The sequence below is a fragment of the Sprattus sprattus genome, assembly GCF_963457725.1.
Source record: "Sprattus sprattus genome assembly, chromosome: 15".
Classification (NCBI taxonomy): Eukaryota; Metazoa; Chordata; class Actinopteri; order Clupeiformes; family Clupeidae; genus Sprattus; species Sprattus sprattus.
The window spans coordinates 11,467,268-11,489,570 of NC_137913.1; the positions used below are offsets into that span (position 1 = coordinate 11,467,268).

Consider the following 22,303-nt stretch of genomic DNA (forward strand, 5'->3'; position numbering starts at 1 on the left):
GATGGCTCTGATCTGATCCGTTCTGCCCCAGTCTATGGATCAGATGACGGGGGCTTTTGTCCCACTTTACAAGGGGCTTATTAAACAAACCCAAACAAACAAAAGAACACTCCAGAGACCCTGAACGTTTCAAGTTGATCCTCTCTTTAATACCAGCCCCCTCCAGCTACTTGACCCTGCTGCTCTCAGGGGTATCAGGAACCCACATTAATTATGAGTTTGTCTAATTAATGTAGCAGTAAAATGCAGTCTGCTCAGCCCTTTGTGAAGACTGGTATTAGTTCTGCCTCAGCGGGCATATGCTTAGGAACTCTGTTTTGATTATTAGAGATAGATGCAGTGCTCTCTCTATATCTCTTTCTCTCTCTCCCTCTCTCTCTTTCTGTGTCAATCCCTCCATCCCTGTAACTTACTCTGCCTCTCTCTCACATCCTGTCTCTCTTTGTCTTTTCCTCTTCCTCTTCTCGCTGTCTTTTTTCTCACTGTTGCCCTTTTTCACACTCTCAGTCCCTCGCCCTCATTTACCTAATCACATCACATTCTGCTGTTTGGGCTTCTCTCAGGTGCTGGTCTGTAATTGGCCTGAAAGGGACTGAAGAAACAAATCATTTTTATGCGAGTGTGACATTAATTCTAGTATAATTAGCGTAGTTTGTCAGCCTTATCGGTTTGATATGAGGTTAGCCTGCTGCATTTAAAGGACAACTCAACTGTATGTGGTCACAGGTGCATTGCTTATAGTTCTGTTGAAATTAATAAACTCTGATCTCATTCCTCTGTTCTTTCTCTTTAGTCTCTGGTGAGGACAGATGGGTTAATTGGTCTTAAGTTGTCTGTGGGAGTGTGACATCACAGATGAAGCGGACATGTGATATCATGTCTGACAACAGAAGAATTTGTTCACAATGTCAGAGGATACCGAATGCAGCCTCACAAAGCAGATGGAGTGTGATGTCACATGAGATGGTACATGATATCACAGAGAAAATGGAATGCAATTGTGATGTCAGTGTAATGGACCAGGTAGAAGACCAAGTGTGACATCACAGAAGAAACAGAATGTGATGTCATTGGCAAGATGGCACATATTGGCCATTAGTTTCCATAGTATCCCCAGTCTTCGGGCTAGTCAGTGCCCTTCTCTCCTGGCCGCTACATCAGCCGAGGTCATGGCTCAGCTGTACTGGCCCATGTCCCTCGCACATGTAGGCTACATGATATTTAACAACAGGCTCTCTCTGACCCACTAATTAAAACTAATCTCACATCTGCCTGGAGGATCCCTCTCATTACTTTCGAATCTCATTAGGAAGGGCCTTGGGGGACCAGCTGAAGCTTCTATTTTCTCTTCTGGAATAGTAAGCAGTGCTCTGCCAACCTCTTTAAAGACTGGCTTTAAAAAATAGAATAAAAACACAGAAATGTGACAAAAATATGAACGAGAAAATGAAATATGTACAATGCCAAACCCAGTGGGGTAAGCAGGACCCATGGAAAACAGCAGAGTTCAGTTTCAAAGGGTCTAGTACATCACCACACGCCACAAATATAAGATGTAAGAAACCTAAAAATGACTACACTTTATGTCATATGTGTAAACGAATACAATGAAATGTATTCAGTGATTGAGTTAAATCTGATTGATAACAGATGATCAGATAAAACGACAGATGTGCTTGCTTACAGTCCTACATCTCATTCTATTTAGCAGAAAAGGGGAGGGTATTGCAAAGACCATTCTTAATGGTAAAGATATTTTCTCTAGATAAAGGGGACTTCAATTTTGAAATATACCGCTGTGATACAATAAGGACTTTTATGTTGAAATACTAACTACGTGAGCAGGAAGCTTGCCTCTGACGTCAGATGAGCAACATGGCGCTGATCTGTGAACATGTGAATCAGTGAGAGTAAGGTAACGTTAACTAATAACGTCGTTATAATGTACAATTCTCACACTTTGTAATTGCTCTTTATTGTTAGTTTATGGCAACTTCTACGTTAGTGTCGTATTGGTTAACAGTGTGGCAACGTAGCTGAAGATGCTTGTTATAGGTCACGTGTGTATCCTACTGTTCTTTCCCAATGGTGATTAACAGCCAGTTTACTTTTTCCTCTAATTATCAAAGACCAGTAGGTGGCATAACAAAGGTACACTTTATCATGTGAGCTTTCTTATACATGATATTTATGAGTTTATAGATTAGCTAACCCTGCTGTAGTTAGCTAGCGTGTAATGTTACGTATCTACATAAATCAGTGTGATCTCTGCCAGCACCATTTCCTCACACGCTACAAAGTTAACATCCCAAAATGTTACAGTCGTCGTTGTATTTCAGATTGTGACGTGTGGACATCATGGCAGATCAAACTTTGATGGTAAACTTTTCGAACACTGAAAATTTTAAAAAGACGCATCGGAAGACAGCTTTCAGGGCTCGTGACAAGTGGGCACAGGTAAATGCATGTATATCATTTAAATATCTCAAATGTAACATCCGTGTGTGTGTGACTATAATTAATATGTTCTGTGTTCTTCACAGAAGAAGCAGGCAGCAGCCTTTAAACGCAAGGCTTCAGGAGAACATCAGGCTTTGCAGTTCAAACATAAGAAACCTCGTCAATCTGACCAGACATCTGAGTCACAGGCTGCACCTCGCAGTCCCAAGGCTTCCCCGAACAAATCAGAAGAAGAGAATCAGACGACTCAGAAGAAACGCTTTCAACCAGACCAAACCGCTGAACAACCTGAGAGTGTACCCCTCAGCCCGAAACCCCCTAAGAACCAGAAGAAGCCTTCTCAACCAGAGCAAACCACCGTACAACCTGAAAGTGTACCCCTCAACCCGAAACCTCCCCAGAACCAGAAGGAGCCTTCTCAGTCAGACCAGGGCCAGGGGCAGGAAAGCCCAGTGTCCGTCAGTCCTAAGGCACCCCCTCGGAACAAAACCAATCGTGGGCCGGGGCAGCAGGGAAAGCGGAACGCTCCTCAGCGACCCTCTGACAGGAAACGCAGCGATGGCGGGACGGCAGCAGGCCCACAGGCCATCAAGACCTCCAGTCTCTTCAAAAACAACCCAGACATCCCCAGCGTCGCACCGTAAGGCCCTCTTTCTCTCTCTCTGTGGTGTGTGAGGATGTCATTAGCACATAAACATGTCAGATAATACATATAATAGCTGACTACATATAATGTGGGGTACAAATAGCACATTTTAGTGTTATGGTGTGTTTGGGTGGAACATCTTTGTGGTGGTCTGTGGTTTGTAATATGGGATAGTGACTCTTGCTTCTTCTTGTGTGTGTTTAGTTCCAGTGTGACCCAGCTGAAGGAGAAGGTTTTCACCACTGATTCCTTCTCTGAACTCGACCTGCATCCACACTTGGTGAGACGTTCACTCCTCACACTTCCCTTTTTACAGACACTTTGTTTGTTTCAGGGAGTGACCTGTCTGTCTCTCTCATGTCAGGGATTGACCAGTCTTTCTTTCTCTCTCACATCATCCTTCAGGTGGCAACACTAAACAAGGTCCTGAATGTGACCAGCATGACCAGGTAGAGTCCGTATCACTGACTGCTGCCTGTCCAGCTCACTTCACAAGTGTCTGGTCTCTTCTACTGGCTTTGTTTATTATGGGTCTATGTGGCCTTAATGTCTTATTTGTGATTTTTCCCCTGTGTTTGTGTGTGTGTGTGTGTGTGTGTGTGTGTAGTGTCCAGAAACAGACCCTTCCTGTGCTGTTGGCAGGGAAAGATGCAGTGGTGCGCTCACAGACAGGCTCTGGTGAGCTAAAGCTCCATTAACACCAACCCTTGACTCACTAGTCTATTACTACCCTTGAGTCTACAATAGTTTACACTACCCTTGAGTATAACACTACCCTTGAGTCTACACTAGTCTAAACTACCCTTGAGTCTACACTAGTCTAAACTACCCTTGAGTCTACACTAGTTTACACTACCCTTGAGTATAACACTACCCTTGAGTCTACACTAGTCTAAACTACCCTTGAGTCTACACTAGTTTACACTACCCTTGAGTATAACACTACCCTTGAGTCTACACTAGTCTAAACTACCCTTGAGTCTACACTAGTTTACACTACCCTTGAGTATAACACTACCCTTGAGTCTACACTAGTCTAACACTACCCTTGAGTCTAACACTAGTCTAAACTACCCTTGAGTCTACACTAGTCTAAAACTGCCCCTGAGTCTACACTAGTCTAAAACTACCCTTGAGTCTACACTAGTCTAAACTACCCTTGAGTCTACACTAGTCTAAAACTACCCTTGAGTTTAACACTAGTCTAAAACTGCCCCTGAGTCTACACTAGTCTAAAACTACCCTTGAGTCTACACTAGTCTAAACTACCCTTGAGTCTACACTAGTCTAAAACTACCCTTGAGTTTAACACTACCCTTGAGTCTACACTAGTCTAAAACTGACCTTGAGTTTAACACTACCCTTGAGTCTACACTAGTCTAAAACTGACCTTGAGTTTAACACTACACTAGTTTAACACTACCCTTGAGTCTACACTAGTTTAACACTACCCTTGAGTCTACACTAGTTTAACACTACCCTTGAGTCTACACTAGTTTAACACTACCCTTGAGTCTAACACTGGTCTAAAACTACCCTTGAGTCTACACTAGTCTAAAACTACCCTTGAGGCTACACTAGTCTAAAACTACCCTTGAATCTACACTAGTTTAACACTACCCTTGAGTCTAACACTGGTCTAAAACTACCCTTGAGTCTACACTAGTCTAAAACTACCCTTGAGGCTACACTAGTCTAAAACTACCCTTGAGGCTACACATGCATGTCTAACACTAGTCTAAAATTACCCTTCTTATTCCTCATAACTGTCTGGATTTTCCACATTATTATTAATGTTAATTAAATTATAATTAATTATTAATATTTATTCAGCTGGTCCTTCCTGGCCTGTCTGTCTGTAATGAGTGAGAGGGTTGATGCGGTTGCCCATTGTGATTCTCTTTGATGCTCCACAGGGAAAACCTTAGCCTATGGCATTCCTATTGTGCAGCAACTACAAGCAGTGGTGCCCAAAATTAAGGTAAGCAGGTCTTGGTCTCAGTCAGTCAGTCTGTGTCTTCTCTTCTGCCCAGCGAGTACATATTACATGTTCACATCCTCAGGGACTTGCTTAGGGTGGCTATATGCTCTGTCTATCTCTGTGGGTCCCAAAGTCTGGCTGGAAAAACGGGTGCGAAACCAACCTCTGGTCGAATAAAGTACGGCCGCGTTCTGGCAGCATAGAAGCCTGTAACTAACCTAGTTGGGGATGAGTTTGAATCCTAGTTTGTACTTGTGGTAACATTATGTAATATGGTCAGGACCTACTGTTTAGCCTACCGTCTCACATGAATCGATCTGAAGAATTGAAACCAATGTGTGGTTTGATCATAAAACTGTATTTCATCTGCCTTCTTGTACAAGAGCTGTGGTCAAATGAAAAGTTTGGGAACAACCGGTCATACTGAACGTGAAGAGTAATGAGGAGAATAATCATTCTAACGTCGCTATTGTGCTGATTTTTTACAGCGAGGAGATGGGCCTCTGGCTGTTATTGTGGTTCCTACTAGAGAGGTACCGGAGAGAACACACACCCACACACACATACAAACACTCACACTCACTCACTCACTCCTGTAGATGTAAGACATTAAACACTCCTAGCAGTATTACACACTGGATGTGTGGTGCGTGTGTTTGAATTATGTGTGTTGTGCTTCCTCCTCTCAGCTGGCCCAACAGAGCTTTCAGATCTTCCAGAAGCTTGTTAAGGTGAGAACAGAGCAGTGAAGGACCCGAGACATCATGTCCCATATCAGCCCTGCCATCTCCCATGCTCTTTTACACCTTCTCCTCACTCTCATTTGTTTTTTTCACCTTTCTCTCCTTCTCTCTCTCTCTCTCTCTCTATCTCTCTCTTTCCACAGCCATTCACATGGATTGTGCCAGGGGTGTTGATGGGTGGAGAGAAGAGGAAAGCAGAGAAAGCCAGGTAACCCCTTTAAGCCTTCAGCTCCTGATCCAGGGGCCTCAATCTCTTCAGTGTCCAATTGGTGAATCACAGATGTTTCTGAGGACTAAATGACTAACTAAAGGACTAATGTATTTGTGTGTATGTGTGTTTTTTCAGGCTGAGGAAAGGCATCAACATCCTGGTGTCGACTCCTGGGCGGCTTGTTGACCACATCAACAACACACTGAGTATTGTCTTCAGCAGTGTTCGTTGGCTCATCCTCGACGAGGCTGATAGGTTTGTTTGACTGTGTGTGTGTGCGTGTGTCTGTGTGTGTGTGTGTTTGACTGTGAGTGTGTTTGACTGTGTGTGTGTGTGTGTGTGTGTGTGTGTTTGTCATCCTTTTGTGTTATGATATTGCCCAGCTTCACTGCAGAGATGTGGTATGCTGTGCGAGGGAGAAGCATGTGTAGTTGATGTGTGTTGTGTCTGCAGGACTCTGGATCTGGGATTTGAGAAGGACCTGGCGATTATCCTGAACGCCCTCAATGCTGGAGATTCCCCCAGGCAGAACGTGCTCCTCTCTGCCACGCTCACTGAGGGTAAGAGAGACCCCTAATCTAGTCTGGATTAGACTCATTGAGGGTAAGAGAGACCCCTAATCTAGTCTGGATTACGCTCACTGAGGGTAAGAGAGACCCCTAATCTAGTCTGGATTACGCTCAGAGGGTAAGAGAGACCCCTAATCTAGTCTGGATTACGCTCAGAGGGTAAGAGAGAGCCTCGTCTAGTCTGGATTACGCTCAGCGGGTAAGAGAGAACCTCGTCTACTTTGGATTACGCTCAGCGGGTAAGAGAGACCCCTCGTCTTGTCTTGATTACGAGCACTGAGGGATTTTTACACAAGGAGTTATTCATATTCTTAAAGTTCGCATGAAGTAGCCAAGGGCCATCCATGCCCTAACGTTCTAACCCAACTCCCATCATCTAATTCCTCATTACTCAAGGGGCACTTTTGCTTCTGTGCTAAGAGCAGGGGAGAGCATAGAGGAGTGGATTGATGACATCCAGAGGCTTCAGTGCAGTCCACGGTTGGCAATATAGAAGGCTTTTAGCCGCCTTTAAGTGTCATTTTCGCTGAAGTGCACCTTTTAATTCCTAATTTCTTTCTTGTAACATTAAACCCTCGCTCTCTAATGTCCAATTCTGTACCCGTGTCTTTGTCTGTCAGGGTTGTCTCGGCTGGCTGACATCTGTATGAAGGACCCCGTGAGCGTGCACGTGTCTGAGGACTCTGTGAGCGCGCCCGTGTCTGAGAGCACGGGGAGCGTGCCCGTGTCTGAGGGTGGAGGTAAGGAGAAGACGGAGGCCAGCGGGGAGCAGGCGGAGCACTTCGCTATCCCAGAGAAGCTCCAGCAGCACATGGTGGTGGTGCCCAGCAAGCTACGCCTCGTCTGCCTCGCTGCCTTCATCCTGGACAAGTGCAAGGTGTGTGTCTGTCTGTCTGTCTGTCTGTCTGGCAGTCTCTCTGTCTGTCTGTCTGTCTATCTGTCTGTCAATCTGTTTGTTTGTCTGTCGGTCTGTGTGGTGGCAGTCTTTGGGTCAAAGAAGGAAAACACTGTCTGCAGCAATATGAGCTACTTGTGTTTGGGTAAAAGGTCTATCTTTTTAATTTAATTAAATTCAAGCATTCAATTAAAAAACCTTTTTTTGGAGAAAATCAGAAGTCTACATGATTCACATGTTGAGGATTGAGCTATGAGTACTATGCTAAGTACATGTCTTTGTCTTTGTGTGTGTGTGTGTGTGTGTGTGTGTGTGTGTGTGTGTGTGTGTGTCCAGTTTGAGAGTGGGCAGAAGCTGATCGTGTTTGTGTCGAGCTGTGAGGCAGTGGAGTTTCTGCTCACGGTCCTGACCGCTGTGCTGTGTGGACAACAAGACGCCGCTGATACGCCCAAGAAGATTCCGCCCAAAAACAAACAAACCCCGCCCAAACCCATCAACTTCCTGCGACTTCACGGGAACATGAAGCAAGGGGTAAGACATCACACCCCTCATACTCTACTCTAATACCCCTCATGCTCTAACGCCCCTCTCACAATACATTAATAGCCCTCACACCCCCTTACACACTGCTCTGACGCCCCTCAGTCACCATTCTTATACCCTTTCATACACCCAATCTCCTGCAGTGTTTATGGTGGGTTTACAAGCAAGGGTTGATGTCTGAAATGTCTGTAGGGCTTCGCCGGGTGTACAGTGATTAGTATGTCTGTGCAGTACATAGAGACTATTTTTCATCACGGCTGTTGACGTCTGTGTATGTCGACTGTGCAGTGTACAGAGGTGTCTGACCACTGAGCAGTACGTCTGCTCAGTGGTCAGATGTTTATACGGTATGTAAAGGCTGTCTTACATTTATAAGTAGTATGCCTGTACATGTAAATACTGGTTTATAGGTATGTAATATGTGTTCAAAGTGTAACGCTAACTGGTTTTTAGGTATGTAATGTGTGTTTAAAGTGTAAACGCTAACTGGTTTATAGGTATGTAAGATGTGTTGAAAGTGGAATGGCTGACTGGTGTTGGGCTATTGGTGAGGTCAGGGGGAGAAGTCTCTCTACTAGAGGCCAGCTGGTGTGACAGGCCTTGCCCTCTGGCCTGGTCCGCTGTCGTGGCGTGCCCTATGGCGCCAGGCTGGCCCACTGGTGTAGCATGCCCTGAAGCAGGCTCCTCTGGCCTCGGCCGCTGTCTCAGGATGCCCTCTGGTAATGCTGCCTGCCCCTGCCCGCTGCTGTGGCGTGCCCTGTGGCGGTGCCCGAGGAGGGGCATGTGTTCCCTGCCCTGCCATGCCCAGCCCAGCGCTCACCTGTCCCTCAGCAGCGCTAATGGAGGCCTGGCGTCGGCCCAGATGGCACTGCTGTGGAGCGGCTCTCTGGCTGCCCGCTCTCGTTAGATATTAAAGAGGACTTATGGGTGGCACAAGCAGGGCCTGCGTGGCGTGGTGTGTAGGGCTGTGGTGTGTGTGTGTGTGTGTGTGTGTTTAGGGCCGTGGTATGTATGTGTGTGTGTGTGTGTGTATATGTAGGGCTGTGGTGTGTGTGTGTGTGTGTGTGTGTGTGTGTGTGTGTGTGTGTAGGGCTGTGGTGTGTGTGTGTGTGTGCGTGTGTGTTCGTGTGTGAGTAGGGATGTGGTGTGTGTGCGTGTGTGTGTGTGTGTGTGTGTGTGTTTGTTTGTGTAGGGCTGTGGTGCCCCTCTGATGAGGCAGCTGCATTAGAGGCCCATCTGCTCTTAGTTCAGCGACAGATTGGGCTCCTCTGGCGGAGAGACGGAGAAACCCGCTCAGTCTTTATCTCCAGCTGACTGAACACAGAGCTGTTTAGATCAACAAGAACACACGTGTGTGTGTGTGTGTGTGTGTGCGTGTAAGCATCAGCGCCAATCTGCGTGTCTCAGATTGTGTTGCACCTCAGGATTAATCTATGAGATAAGATGAAACTGTATTGTTGTTATGCAGAGTGCAGGTCCAATGACAGTGACATTTAACCTTAAGTGCAAAAACATGAAATGTTTCTGAAATCTGCTACAGTGCAAAGCTGTGGGTCTGTCCTTCAGGTGAAGCTTGGCTGTTTAGGAAGTTTTTCTTCTGATCAGTATAGATCATTTCCATCTCTCTGACTGTGATAAAGCCACAATTTTTTAAGCCCATGTTAACACACACACACACACACACACACACACACACACACACACATACACATCAAACACTTATCAGAGTATTGTTTCCTAACAGGAAAGGATGGAGGTGTTCCAGGAGTTTTCCAAGTGCCGGAGTGGCGTGTTGCTCTGTACGGTGAGTTCCTGCTGATGCTGCTGACATACAACACACGCACACACTCACACACACACACACAGACAGACACACAAACAAACAAACAATCAAACAAACACATACATTCAATCTTGCATACAAAAATGAATTCTTCCTCTGTGTATGCGCCTGTGTGTGTGTGAGAAGCGTCAGCCACTGGTAGTTTTGGCATCTGTCTAAATGTCCCTCAGGCTATAAAGCCAACAGCTGCTGAACATACTAGACTAGACTAGACCCCGCCCGCTCTCTCTCTCTCTCTCTCTCTGTTTCCTTCTTTCTCTCTGTTTCTTTCTTTCTCTTTCATCCTATCCTATCTTTCTCTTCCTCTTTCTCTCTATTTCATCTTTACCTCACTTTCTCTTCCACTCTCTCTCTGTTTATTTATCTCTCTTTTGTCTTATCCTCCTCTCTCTCTCTCTGTTTCTTTCTCTCCCTTCCTCTCTCTTACCCTCTGACAATCTTATATGGCCTCTATAATGTTGAATGTGCATTGTCATCCATTGAAACCAGAGCTGCCCATGTGGGTGGGTGTGTGTGTGTGTGTGTGGGGGGGGGGGGGGTTGTATGAGTGAGTGAGTGTGTGTGTGTGTGGGTTCAGCTCCTCATGTTTACTTTTGTGTTTTGTGGTTCTCAGGATGTCGCTGCTCGAGGGCTTGACCTCCCCCAGGTCACCTGGATCATACAGGTGAGCTCCGCCCCCTACTCACCTGACAAATTCACATTCAAAACCTAATATGTGCTGTCATTTGCGTGTGTGTGTGTCTAAAGTGTGTTTGTGTTAATATCAGTAGCGTTATTGTAAAAGGAGAAAGACCACTTTGAAATGCTAACAGCTGCCCAGAGACTTACCTAGATTGCCTCTTAGTGAACATGCTGATGGCCTATGATGTAATAGATGAAGTGTGTGTGTGTGTGTGTGTGTGTGTGTGTGTGTGTGTGTTGCAGTACAACCCTCCCCTCTCTGCTGCCGAGTACGTTCACCGAGTGGGCCGCACGGCTAGGATCGGCACCGAAGGCTCCAGCCTTCTCTTTCTCACACCGGCAGAGGTGGCTTATGTGGATATCCTGGCCAATCACAACATCAGGTCTGCTCCCGCCCCTCTCCACTCTTTCCTCATTGGTTAGATTTGGTTGTAGGATAGCATGTCATTGGAGATCTGGCATAGATGATATTACAGGTGTTTGATTGAGTGTTAGCAGGTGTAAAGTCTACCTGAAGATTGTTAGAACTAGCATGCTAGCCTGACAGTGCATCAGTTCAGAATGGTTGACCGATGAGCTAACCTGTGTGTGTGTGTGTGTGTGTGTGTGTGTGTGTGTGTGCGTTTGCGTTTGCGTTGTAGCATGTCAGAGATGAAACTGGAGAACATTCTGTCGGTCCTGCTAAAAGATGAGCGGTTCCGTTGCCAAGGACGGTGTTATAATAAGGTGCGCCTCTAACCCGTTTTCCTCTTACACACACACACACACGTGCCTTTTTGTGTACACATAAAGGGCATGATAGGGAAATATTCCAGCAGCAAATGTATTACATTTTTTTTTATGTTCTTTTATCATTTGTGAAGCACTTAAAATTGCCAATGTGTGCCTATTGTGCTATACTAATATACCTTGCCTTGCCACAAAGTCTCACTTAACCGTACTGGTGTCTTTATTTAACCTAGTTTTATTCTGTGTGCTGTGTGTGTTTGCTCTACAGAAGAGTCAAGCCGCTATCGAACAAGAGGCGTGTGAGCGAGCCACGGTTCTACAGACCGGGTTTGAGAACCTGGTTCACGCTGGCGAGGAGTCTCTTCAGACGGCCAAGAGAGGTGTGTGTGTGTGTGTGTGTGTGTGTGTCTCTAATGTAGGTATATGAGGGTGCCTACGGAATTGCAGCACAGATGTGTCTGTGAGCGCCCAACTTTCCTCCATGTTTATTTGTGTGTGTGTGTGTGTGTGTGTGTTTTCAGCGTTGCAGTCGTTCGTCCGTTCCTACACCACTTACCCCTCCAGCCTGAAGCACATCTTCCACCTGCGGAACCTCCATCTGGGCCACGCAGCCAAGAGCTTCGGCCTGAGAGACGCCCCGAGCAACCTCACACAAACTGCAGCGGAGAACGCACGCAAGAACAAGAACAAAGACAAAGACAAGAAGTGAGCGCTCTCTCTCTCTTGCTAACACACACACACACACACACACACACACACACAAACGCACAAACGCAGCAACTGTCCTTTAACTGAGTATTCATTAATAGGATTTTAATAACACATGGGAGTGGAGCACAACCAGGTTTAATTTTTAGTTTAGTCTGAAAACAGGTTGAACAGAACTGAGTCATTTCTTTACTGAGTCACTTTTCTTTATAATATTATTTCCCACCTCCATTTCGCATGTCTCCCATGACAAGAACATGACATTTGCTCTTGGTTGAGAGTACTTACTCATCACAAATATGTGATTAGAATGTTGCCAACTACAGGCTCCATTTTATGATGTAATAATGAGTCAAGTATCCGTTATGAATGGCAGTTAATGTAAATTCTTGATCTGTACGGTTTAATTCGGAAATGACCTGCAACAACAGAAACAAACTCACTCCTCAAAGGGTCCGGCCCAGTTCTGTCATTAATTAGTTGCATACTGCATAGTGCACTCCATACTAGGCTAAAGAACAGGGTTAAGATAGGGTTTAGGTTAGTGCATCAACAGAGATACGCAATGTGTAACACTGTAATTGATTATACTATAACACATTACTGTTTAACAATATGGAATATGTGATGTGTTTTTTTATCATCATGGAAGTTTTAACAAACATGAAGGCTTAAAGAGTTAAATGATTTGGTCAGAAGACCGTTACTGGTCACTCCCATAACGTACTGTATGTGGTTGTCCTTTTGCGGTCGGGCAGGTGTGTGTGTGTGTGTGTGTGTGTGTGTGTGTGTCAGGTGAGTGTTTATTAGTGACCCCCAATGGTCAGCATTCATGCCACAACTTGACAGTCCTTAGACCAGCATCTGTGTGGGAGTGGGAGCGTGTGTGTGTGGTTGGGCAGCTCAGCAGGGGGTCACACTGCTCATTAGTTTAGGTCCTGTCTGGAAAAAAACACACTGCTTTGTGTGTGTGGGGGGGGGGGGGGGGGGTGCACATGAGCCAAATCTTTAGAGTGTGTGTATGTATGGCCTGACAGATGTCATTCATGGTCTCAGATCAGCCTGCCAGGTTTGTTTTTACACTGACTGCAAATGGCGGTCAAACTGTGACTGTAGGTGCGTCTCTTAGATGGTGGGCTAGTTATGTTTTGTGCACTGGGATCAGCTGGAGCGCCACTGTGGTCAGCGAATGAATGAATGAATGAATGAACGAATGAATACATGAGTGAATACATAGTGGAAGTAAGTTGGTTAGTTAGATCATTAGTAAGGAAATGAAGCAAGTTACTAGTGAATAGGTCTGGCTATGCTCTGGAAAAGCTTTGATTTGATATTTGGTTAGGATTTTGGCCCTTGTCCCTTGGTACACACAGAACACTGACTGGACCCTTGAGCCACACCTGGATACCTCTCCTGTGTGAGTGTGAGTGTGTGAGAGAGAGAACGACTGATTGGACCTCCCTCTAGCCCTCAGCTCTCGTATCCCTCTGCCACAGCGGAGTAGGAGTACCTGTGTGTGTGTGTGTGTGTGTGTGTGTGTGTGTGTGTGTGTGTGTGTATGTTTGCATGTGGTCTGCTGTCAGTGGAGACTTCATTACAGCTGTTTGGGGCACTCCGTCCATGTCCAGGCAAGAACCTGCTAATGAGCTTACAAGGCCAAACACACATGCACGCCACACACACACACACACAAACATCCCATCACAAACAGATGATGAGGGCAAGTATAGTCCCCAAAACAAACACACACAGCGCGGCCAACCATAAAATTAGCCCCCAAACGCCCCCATCGGAATAGTGGGCGTTTGTGTGTGCTTGTGTCTGGGGTGTTTTCTTAGATTGTGGGTCCGTTTTTACCTGTTTTACGTGTGTGTGTGTATGTGTGTGTGTGTATGTGTTTGTTTGTCTGTGTGTGTGTGTTTGTCTGTGTCTGTACCTTGTGTCTCTTATAACTGATATGGCTCCTTCTCCCCCACAGGCGTAGGCCGGGTGTGAATGACCGTAAGCGTGGCGCTCAAGTCTTATGCTCAGAGTTTGGGGATGGAGCAGACTCCGGCAGTCAGAAGAAGAAGAGGAGGAAGATGAAGAAAGGAAAGATGACAGAGATGGAAACAGCAGAGGGATGAAGCACAAAGCACACTCTCAGACAAACACACACACACACACACACCAGACCACTTCACTCTTGAGGTCACAGATGCCCACCAGAAATGAGAGATTGGATGGTGTGTGTGTCTCGAGTAGTGTAGCCTTGAGAAAAGTGTCATTTTCTATTCAGTTTGGACTTCAAAGACAGAATATGTGATGAAATATATATTTCTGCAAATGTCTATAGATATTTCTTTTGTTTTCCAATGTTTGTTTTACAGTGAACTAAAATATTTCTTAATCCCACGTTTGCCTGTTCACTTTTTGAAACCCCTACAGATATGTTGTGTGTTCATTAATCAGCTTCATTACTGGAATGTTTTATTAATTATACAGATCAATACAAACCTTAACAGTAAGGTATAATGTGTGCCGCTTTGTATCAGAGGTGGGACAGAGGATTCTTGGGTGTTCTGGAGACTAAAATCAGGATCTTTGTTATTTCCACTAAACCACCTGCAAAACGAGCCGCACCTCGCCGACCGCTGACGGCGACAAGCAGGACGTAAAGTGCGTTGTGAGTGAATGAGTTTTACTTATTTATCCACTTGCAAGGTATCAGGGCCCATTAGCAATTTGTTTAATTACTTGAGGGCATTTTGCGATGTTAAGCGAGACGTTGAGGTAGGGGGAGTGTCACAGCGGTCGTCTAACAGCTGTCACTCCTGACCTCTCGACCACCAGCTGCCCTGCGCTACTCCGGCGAAAACTCCCTGACCAACACTCTTCAGATATTCAGTGAATATTAAATGTCGCTTTTTTTTAACAATCAGCGGGATAAACAATGAAGGTGACACTGCCACACCACCGAACGTTTTGTCTTAATAATGTAAACCGCCCGAAGGAAGCAACGGTCATTTCTGCCAACGTATCACACTGGCGTGAATGGACTTATCAGAATATAGTTTTTAGGCTACAATTTTCTGCTCGATTGTATTAATCTTCCGATTTTAAAGGCCGATTTTATGACTTTTATTATCATTCTATGCAGAATTTGGCTTCGTATTATTATTATTTTAGTTTAGCACTATTTTGTATAGCAACGTTTATACGGTTGATCATTAACGCACATTAATAGTGCATGGTTTAGGGCAGTGGTTCCCAGACTTGTAATGGCAGGACCCCCCTTTGACAATGAAGTAGAACAGAACAAACAGATGCCCATCAGCTGTTGCATAGCTTTTCTTAAACATTGTTTCTATATTAGGCTATATCAGCTAAGATCTTCAATTAAATTTGTATCAATCAGTTAAACTTATTAAAAAAACAGGTGTCCATCAGATGTTGCATATTTGCTTTAACGTTGTTTCTACAGCTGAATAACCTGGTTAAATATTTTCTATTTTAATGAATCAACATCATACGTTTAATCAGTTAAACTTTACATTTGTTATCAGTTGAACATTTCTTTATGTTTTATTTGATCAGGGCTCTTGATTAAAATAGATCAAATCTGGCCGGATCAAATACGGTTTTATGATTGGCAACGACTGGCAAAGGTGCATGTCCGTTTCATTCATAATTAGGCTAGCTATCCCTCTAACATTTTGAAGACCACTGATTTAGGGCGTTGGCATAAATGCTATGTTCCACTGATTGGGCTATGCAAGTCAAACCTACCCGCACAAGTTGTAGGCTAATTGTAGCCCACATTCAATATGATAGCCCCCTGTTTCAAGAGGAATTGTAGAATTTATTTTTCGTCAATGGGATTATATTCGTTTTTGTACGCGTTGGGCTATTTAGATTATTTATTTTTGATTTTGTTTTAAATAAACTCACAATAATAATTATTAACAGTCAGTATCATTCGTCAACATTAAACCTTATGTTTTCGGAGTGAGTGTCTTTTGACTGACTCATTTGAAAAACGTGTTGAAAAAAGACAACAAAAAAATGCTGCTTCAACAGATTCGCCTGATGAAGCAGCGGTTCGGGCTGTCAACATGTCCTGTCTTGTATATTTCCTTATGGTCTTGCACAGGCACCATAATGACATTTGGATTGCAGCACGCACTGGTAATTACGCAACAAACAGGCTGAAAAGGCAATATGTCTGAAATGTTGCGATATACGTTTAGGCTACTGACTGTCAGTTGACAGGCTATAATAAATGGATCACTTTACGAATACTCAAGTTCAATTGATAACTAGGCTTTCAGAAATGTTGCCTTTATGCGTTTAGGCTACTGACTGTGGCCTGGCAGGCTATAATAAATGAATCACTTTACAAAGACTCAAGTTCAACTGACAACTAGGCTTTCAGAATAACTTATTTATAAAGACATCATACCAGAATATATACCAGAAACTATGACCCCCTCTTTATTTAATTTAAGAATTATCAAACGTAAAAAGCCCAGATGACCTTTGCTTAATCAAAATTAGTGGGGCGTTAGAATTATTCTCAAAAGCATTTAGCCTTGGGGAAATACATGGAATTCTCCCCTCAACACAAAACTTTGAAAAGAAGAGACCGACTCTTAGCTTAACTATATGAATCGATCACTGGATCACACAAACTTCATCAATAAACTATAGAGGAGGACCTTAGGAAAGCCGGGGACCCCGGGGTATCTGGCAATACAATATAGAACAACGAGTGCATGGGGAAAAACCCCCAAAAAGAGTTCACTGTGAGGAAGATCTCTGTTTTAATAAATAATGTAAAGCTACATTCGTTTGTTGATGTACAACTTCGCGACCATATGAAGTCCGTTGCGATCTGTCTCAAGTCGTAAAGCACAAAGAGTCTGTCCTGAGAGGAGGGAGCGAGGGACCGGGGGATCATCTGAGTCCTTGCCTTTGAAAACTGCATCGTCCCGGTCTCAATGGCCAAGCCCTGACCGTGGAAAGCTGGTCTCGGTCTCTGTTGGTTCAGCGCTGTGGGGTGGGTCGGGGCAGACCCGCAGTCAGAGGACCGAGATGCAGAGGGGGCGGCGGAGCTTCACCGGCCTGAAACTCGTGGAGAAAGGAGAGTCTCGGGACCAGGGCACGCTGTAGAGGCGGAGGGGGTGCGGAGGCTCCCCGGTACAAGTACATGCTGGCGCCGTGGTCCAGGCTGGAGACCAGACCCGGAGGGTAGAAATATGGAGAAGGAAACATCCTTTGCAGAGCAGAATAGTTCCCCGCCTCGGCCAGCAGCTCAAGGCCGACTGCTGTCTGCCTTTTCCATTTCGTCCTGCAACCACCCAACAAAAAAAAGTGTTGTTTAAAGTACTTATATGCATCTTAATCTTAAATGAATTGATCATGTGCACGTAATATAGGCATATGCATCCTTCTAAAATCATCCTTGGTTGTGATGTAGTGCATTCCAGAAACGTAAAACAGATGCGAGATTTTCTTTACGAGACAGATCTGTGTCAGACGGTCATCCGTCAAATCGTCACTCATCAAATAACGAATTTACTGTTAAATAATTCATCTTTATAGCGATTGTGTAATTACAGAAGCGAGAATAAATTATTAAAACAGCATGCAGTAATTTATTATTCATGTTCAGAATTCAGATAAGCCTAATTAATTGAAAGCTGGGTTTGCCTAATTATTGTCAATTAGCCTACATTACATCAAGTAGGTGTCGTAATATTTGTTTTAGATGTGAGACTGTTACTATTAGTAACAATACAATCTTCGAATACCAACATAAATTGCATGATGATGTCTTGAGAGGTTAAGGCTGGTTATTGAAAACCATTAAAAACATTTATGTTCAGAGCGCACCGGACACAGAATATGCCAATATTTAGCCTATCACTTTGTTTACAAGCTAAACGTGTCCATTAAAAATGTAGGCTAGTAGTCCAGTCTTCAATTATCCAGTTATATCCTAATTCAATTCAATTCAGGCAAATACATTTTCATCGGTCTTATTCCGATATTTTAATCTTAAATAGCACTTATATTGTAGCCTTCATTGATGGTTGAAGGCCCATGGCACATGTCTTTTGGTGGCGACTGCGTGGTTGGACCGGAGTCGTACCTGCGGTTTTGGTACCAGGTCTTGACTTGTGTGTCAGTCAGGCTTAGTGAGACGGCGAGCTCCATCCGGTCCTGCACGCTGAGATACTTCTGCCGCTCGAAGTTTCTCTCCAACTGCGCGAGCTGGTGATCGGTGAAGGCCGTGCGCGCTTTCCTAGGTTTTTTCATACGACCAGTGGGGCTGTCGCGACTGCTCGAGGTATCCCGGTCTGTTTCATCCCTCGCTGAAACCCAACAGCCATGATTAAGTAAAAGTAAGTTGCAATAGAAATTTGAAGGTTAAAAAAAAACTAGCAATTCCCTTGAAAGGCGACTGTCTTTCTCCTGGTTCAAATATACTACCTTATAAAGTAAGGCCAAGGCAACCAAACAATTAATTATTCGATTATTTTCAAATTGAATAAATGTTTCCATCTTGGTTTTAACCTGATTGGGTAAGTGATATCCAAACAAATATCGAAATTAGCTCAGAAAGCAAGCGGTCATTGTGATCCGAGCAGCTCACAGCGCCTAATCCTCTTAATTAAGACACATGGGATAAGGCTCGTTGAACCGAGACTGCAAGATAACTGGACGGATAATAATCGGATGAACAGCGAACCAAACTGCAATCCCCAGGAAGGAATTATACTTTATATAGCCTATAGTAACTTGTGACACTTGTGTCCACTACGCTAGGACTATAAGCCTTTAAAGTGAAATAAGCATGACATGTCTTTGCAGCCGTAGTATCACTCACTTATAGGCTCTATCAAGCATTCAACCTGCAAACGTCTTGGCCTAATAATATATTTGCTCTGTGCTCATGTCTCACATGTAGGCCTACACGTGTTTACATTTCGTATTTGATTCCAGTATGTAGGCTAGTTGAAGGTGTTTGTTTATGAATTTACGAATTAATCAATGAGAAAGATAGAGATCACCACGAACTAATATGCTGGTGTCTTACCATTATATTCACAATCTGATGAGGAATCGTGATCTTTATCCAGAAAGTCATCCTCACGTGGTCGTTGTGCGGCGCTGGAGTAGGGAGCGCAGGTAGCGAGCGGTTTGCAGTCGGACAGGATGTCTCGGATAAGAAAAGAGGAAGTCACGGTCCTCGGCTGGGATATTTGTGATGGAGGCTCCAGGCCGACCGTGTGAGGAAGTCTCTGCACCGCGTCCTCCACTGATTCCCTGCGCGGCGAGGGAAGCGACGAGCAGTCCGACTCCTGATCTGACGCGGGGCTCAGAGCCGCAGGGGACAGGCAGTGTCCGCTCGGGCTGTCATCCCTGGAAGCGAGTGCATTCACGGTTCTGTGAGAGAGCAAGGACTCGATGGCAAAACTCGAGCCATTTGCAGAAACCTCCATCTTCGCCAGCGCCCGGAGGTTTACAAATAATTAAACACACATGTAGGTCTTCCGCAAACAACCACAGACACTAACAACCACTCAAACAAACATCTAAACAACCACGAACTAAACAAACATTAACCGCTATGATTACAGGTAAACCCGCATCAGTTTTCTGGAGCAAAGCTCCACTGTCCGGACGGTGTCGCTTGCACTTAATTCAGCGACGGGGAAATAGTGTGTCCTTACTATCACGTCCTGTAGCGGTTCAAATCGTGCTGAGTTTAAAATACTATTTATTCAGTACTTTCAGGATGTATTTGCTCTGTGACTCGAATTGCATTCTTGGCGGTCATGTCCAGCAGAAGTTCCTCCACTTCGAAGCAGGTGAAATGCCGAGCAGCTCACTTCAGGACCATGGACAGAGGTACACTCTCGCCACTTTACACCGTCACAACTGTGATGAAATTAAATCCGTTCCTGTACCGAGAAGATGCTCCTCGACAGTAAAACCACAAGAAGAGTAGACTTTAGCTATCCGAAAGATGATCACCGAGCCTACTGGCTTCCGCGCCGCTACTGTTAGCGGACACCTGCACTCTGAAGACGCAACCCAGTAGACGCGCCGTGCAGTCTTAAAGCAGTAATTTGAACACGATACTGAACGCGCCTCGCTGTAATTGGATGGTGGAGGTTTTAGGGGCGATGACTCCATTCAGGAGGAAACGAGTGACCCCCCCCCCCCCACACACACACACAGGCTCTCACTGAAATAGAACTCACTTCTTCCACACACTTTTGTGATATGTTAACTGCTGATTTTTGTGCTTCAAACCGGATGCTTGACAGATGCTAATGCGCAGGGATGGCATGCATGCATGATGTAGACTAAACGAATTATTATTAGTAGTAGTATTGATAATAATAATATTATTTACAATAATAATAATAATAATAATAAAATTACCATTTTGAAATGGACAGAAAATAAAAGCCACCAAAGACTGACACAATAATAATAAACATAATTGACACGTTAAGTCTTTTATTTTAGCAGGCGATTTTGAAACAAATTTACTGGAAAACAATCAACATTTTACAATCAACAAATTAAAACCAACAATCATTCGGATCATTAATATGCAATTATTTATACACTGGATTTCATATGTGTGGCATGCGTGAAAATTCAAGTCAAAACGAAACTCTTACTCAACAGGAACGCTAACTGAATAATTTTCTCTTGGTCATTCGTCCTGCGGTCCTGCAGTGTTTGTATACGACCTTACACCCCGAAACACCCACACGCGCTTTTGTCTGAGATTCGATTAAAACAGGATTAAGTCGTGTAGTGGCTTAAAGTTCCCTTCTTTTGGTCAGTATGTAGTTCTTATCTTAAACCTTAAGTAACCACTCTTAGACGGAAAGAAAACGAGTCTACGCGTGTACTGTATTTCAACAACGGTAGAAAAACTGTGTTCGCTCCGTCTTTTACTGAAATTCTGACAACATTCTGACAAGTGCAACAAAGTGACAGTTGATACATCAAAAACAAACAATTGATACATTGATGCGTGAGCTCGCTACGTCACAGCTCACCTCTGGTTATTCCAAGCAATGCAATGCTTAAGCACTTAAACATATTTTAGACTGAAATGCGAGCTATAAATACAAATATGCTATAACTATAATAAACAATCACTAAATATGAATCTAAATGATATAATGCCTAAATCTGAACAACAATGTACAAATGGCACTAACATTCCGGCCCCTAATTGCTCATCATGGGGATGACAATTACCTAAATTAAACTAAAATCAATTTCTACATTTTAAGATTCTTCCATCTCGAGCAGGAGACACAACTTATTAATGGGTCTCTCTCAAGTGTTGGTCTTCGTTTTGGCAAGGACCCGACGAACCCTTTGGCGTCAACCAGGATCATCTTGGAGCCATTTCATCCATAAGACCGCCTTCTCCAGGCTGTGCCAGTCAGGGTAGTGATGAATCAGCTTGAAGAGAGGGTCTGTGTTTGAATATACGGTCTTGATGATGTTCACACTGATCATACGATTCACTTCAGCCTCGTCTTCACTTATCTCTCTTGAGAACTCTGATAGGACAGTCCAGTGAGACTCACTCTTGTCTAGGAAGTCAGGACCTTCAATCCAGCTCTGACACTTCATGAAGTGCTCTGCCTTCATCCCTCTTGATGCGCAGTCAGCTGGCCTCGTATTCTCTCTGATAGTCGATACTCTGTTTGCTACGAATGTTTTGAAACGAGCGCTGTCGCTGTACCGGAGGACGGTGGTGCTATCTGTCCATATCACAGACTCTTTGAGGTCCATTCGAAGTTCTCCCTTCATTAGCTTATCCATTTTCACCGCAATGGTAGCCACGCTGAGCTCAAAGCGTGGGATTGTAACTGGTTTAAGCAGAGTCACTCTGGATTTTCCTAGAAGACATGAGCAGTGGACTCGACCATGGCTGTTCTCGGTGTGGTGGTAAGTGACAACGACATAGCCCTTCTCGCTAGCATCAGAGGAATGGTGCAGCTGTGCTGACAACACTGGACCAAATCCCTCTGGCTTGATGCACCTCCTGACGGAAAAGCTGGCGAACTGGCTCAGATCAGACAGCCAGGCGAACCATCTGTTTGCCACGTCTTCTGGAACTTCTTCATCCCTGGTAAGTTTCATTCGACAGACACTCTCGACGATTGTCTTCGCAAGAAGAATGAACGGCGACAGGCGTCCAAGGGGGTCGTATATTGAGCTTACGACCGAGAGGATACCCCGTCTGGTGATGGGCATGCTCTTCACA

At 44.5% G+C, this 22,303-nt stretch overlaps 2 protein-coding genes across 2 annotated transcripts; one reads left to right on the forward strand and one right to left on the reverse strand.

The window, feature by feature from the left end:
• Positions 1 to 1,855: 1,855 nt before the first annotated feature.
• ddx31 (DEAD (Asp-Glu-Ala-Asp) box polypeptide 31) lies at positions 1,856 to 14,400 on the forward strand. The gene is made up of 21 exons (XM_080851981.1): positions 1,856 to 1,910; positions 2,340 to 2,457; positions 2,544 to 3,100; positions 3,311 to 3,386; positions 3,512 to 3,555; positions 3,714 to 3,784; positions 5,023 to 5,087; positions 5,576 to 5,620; positions 5,777 to 5,818; positions 5,974 to 6,038; positions 6,177 to 6,296; positions 6,495 to 6,601; positions 7,231 to 7,487; positions 7,842 to 8,036; positions 9,793 to 9,852; positions 10,505 to 10,555; positions 10,816 to 10,955; positions 11,214 to 11,298; positions 11,570 to 11,681; positions 11,823 to 12,006; positions 13,988 to 14,400. The coding sequence occupies exons 2-21, from the start codon at positions 2,359 to 2,361 to the stop codon at positions 14,133 to 14,135; spliced, it is 2,523 nt and encodes an 840-aa protein (XP_080708107.1). The 5' UTR covers positions 1,856 to 1,910; positions 2,340 to 2,358; the 3' UTR covers positions 14,136 to 14,400.
• A 2,634-nt stretch (positions 14,401 to 17,034) lies between these two features.
• Positions 17,035 to 19,496, reverse strand: barhl1a (BarH-like homeobox 1a; the record flags this gene model as incomplete). The annotated part of the gene is made up of 3 exons (XM_080852369.1): positions 17,035 to 17,338; positions 18,143 to 18,365; positions 19,091 to 19,496. The coding sequence occupies 3 exons, from the start codon at positions 19,494 to 19,496 to the stop codon at positions 17,035 to 17,037; spliced, it is 933 nt and encodes a 310-aa protein (XP_080708495.1).
• Positions 19,497 to 22,303: the final 2,807 nt, after the last annotated feature.

Bases quoted from the DNA above. Each gene is read 5' to 3' on its own strand.
- ddx31 (XM_080851981.1), top strand. From the start codon at position 2,359: ATGGCAGATCAAACTTTGATGGTAAACTTTTCGAACACTGAAAATTTT. The intron at 5,819-5,973 runs GTGAGAACAGAG...CTCTTTCCACAG, and splicing joins TCTTCCAGAAGCTTGTTAAG to CCATTCACATGGATTGTGCC. The intron at 11,299-11,569 runs GTGCGCCTCTAA...TTTGCTCTACAG, and splicing joins AAGGACGGTGTTATAATAAG to AAGAGTCAAGCCGCTATCGA.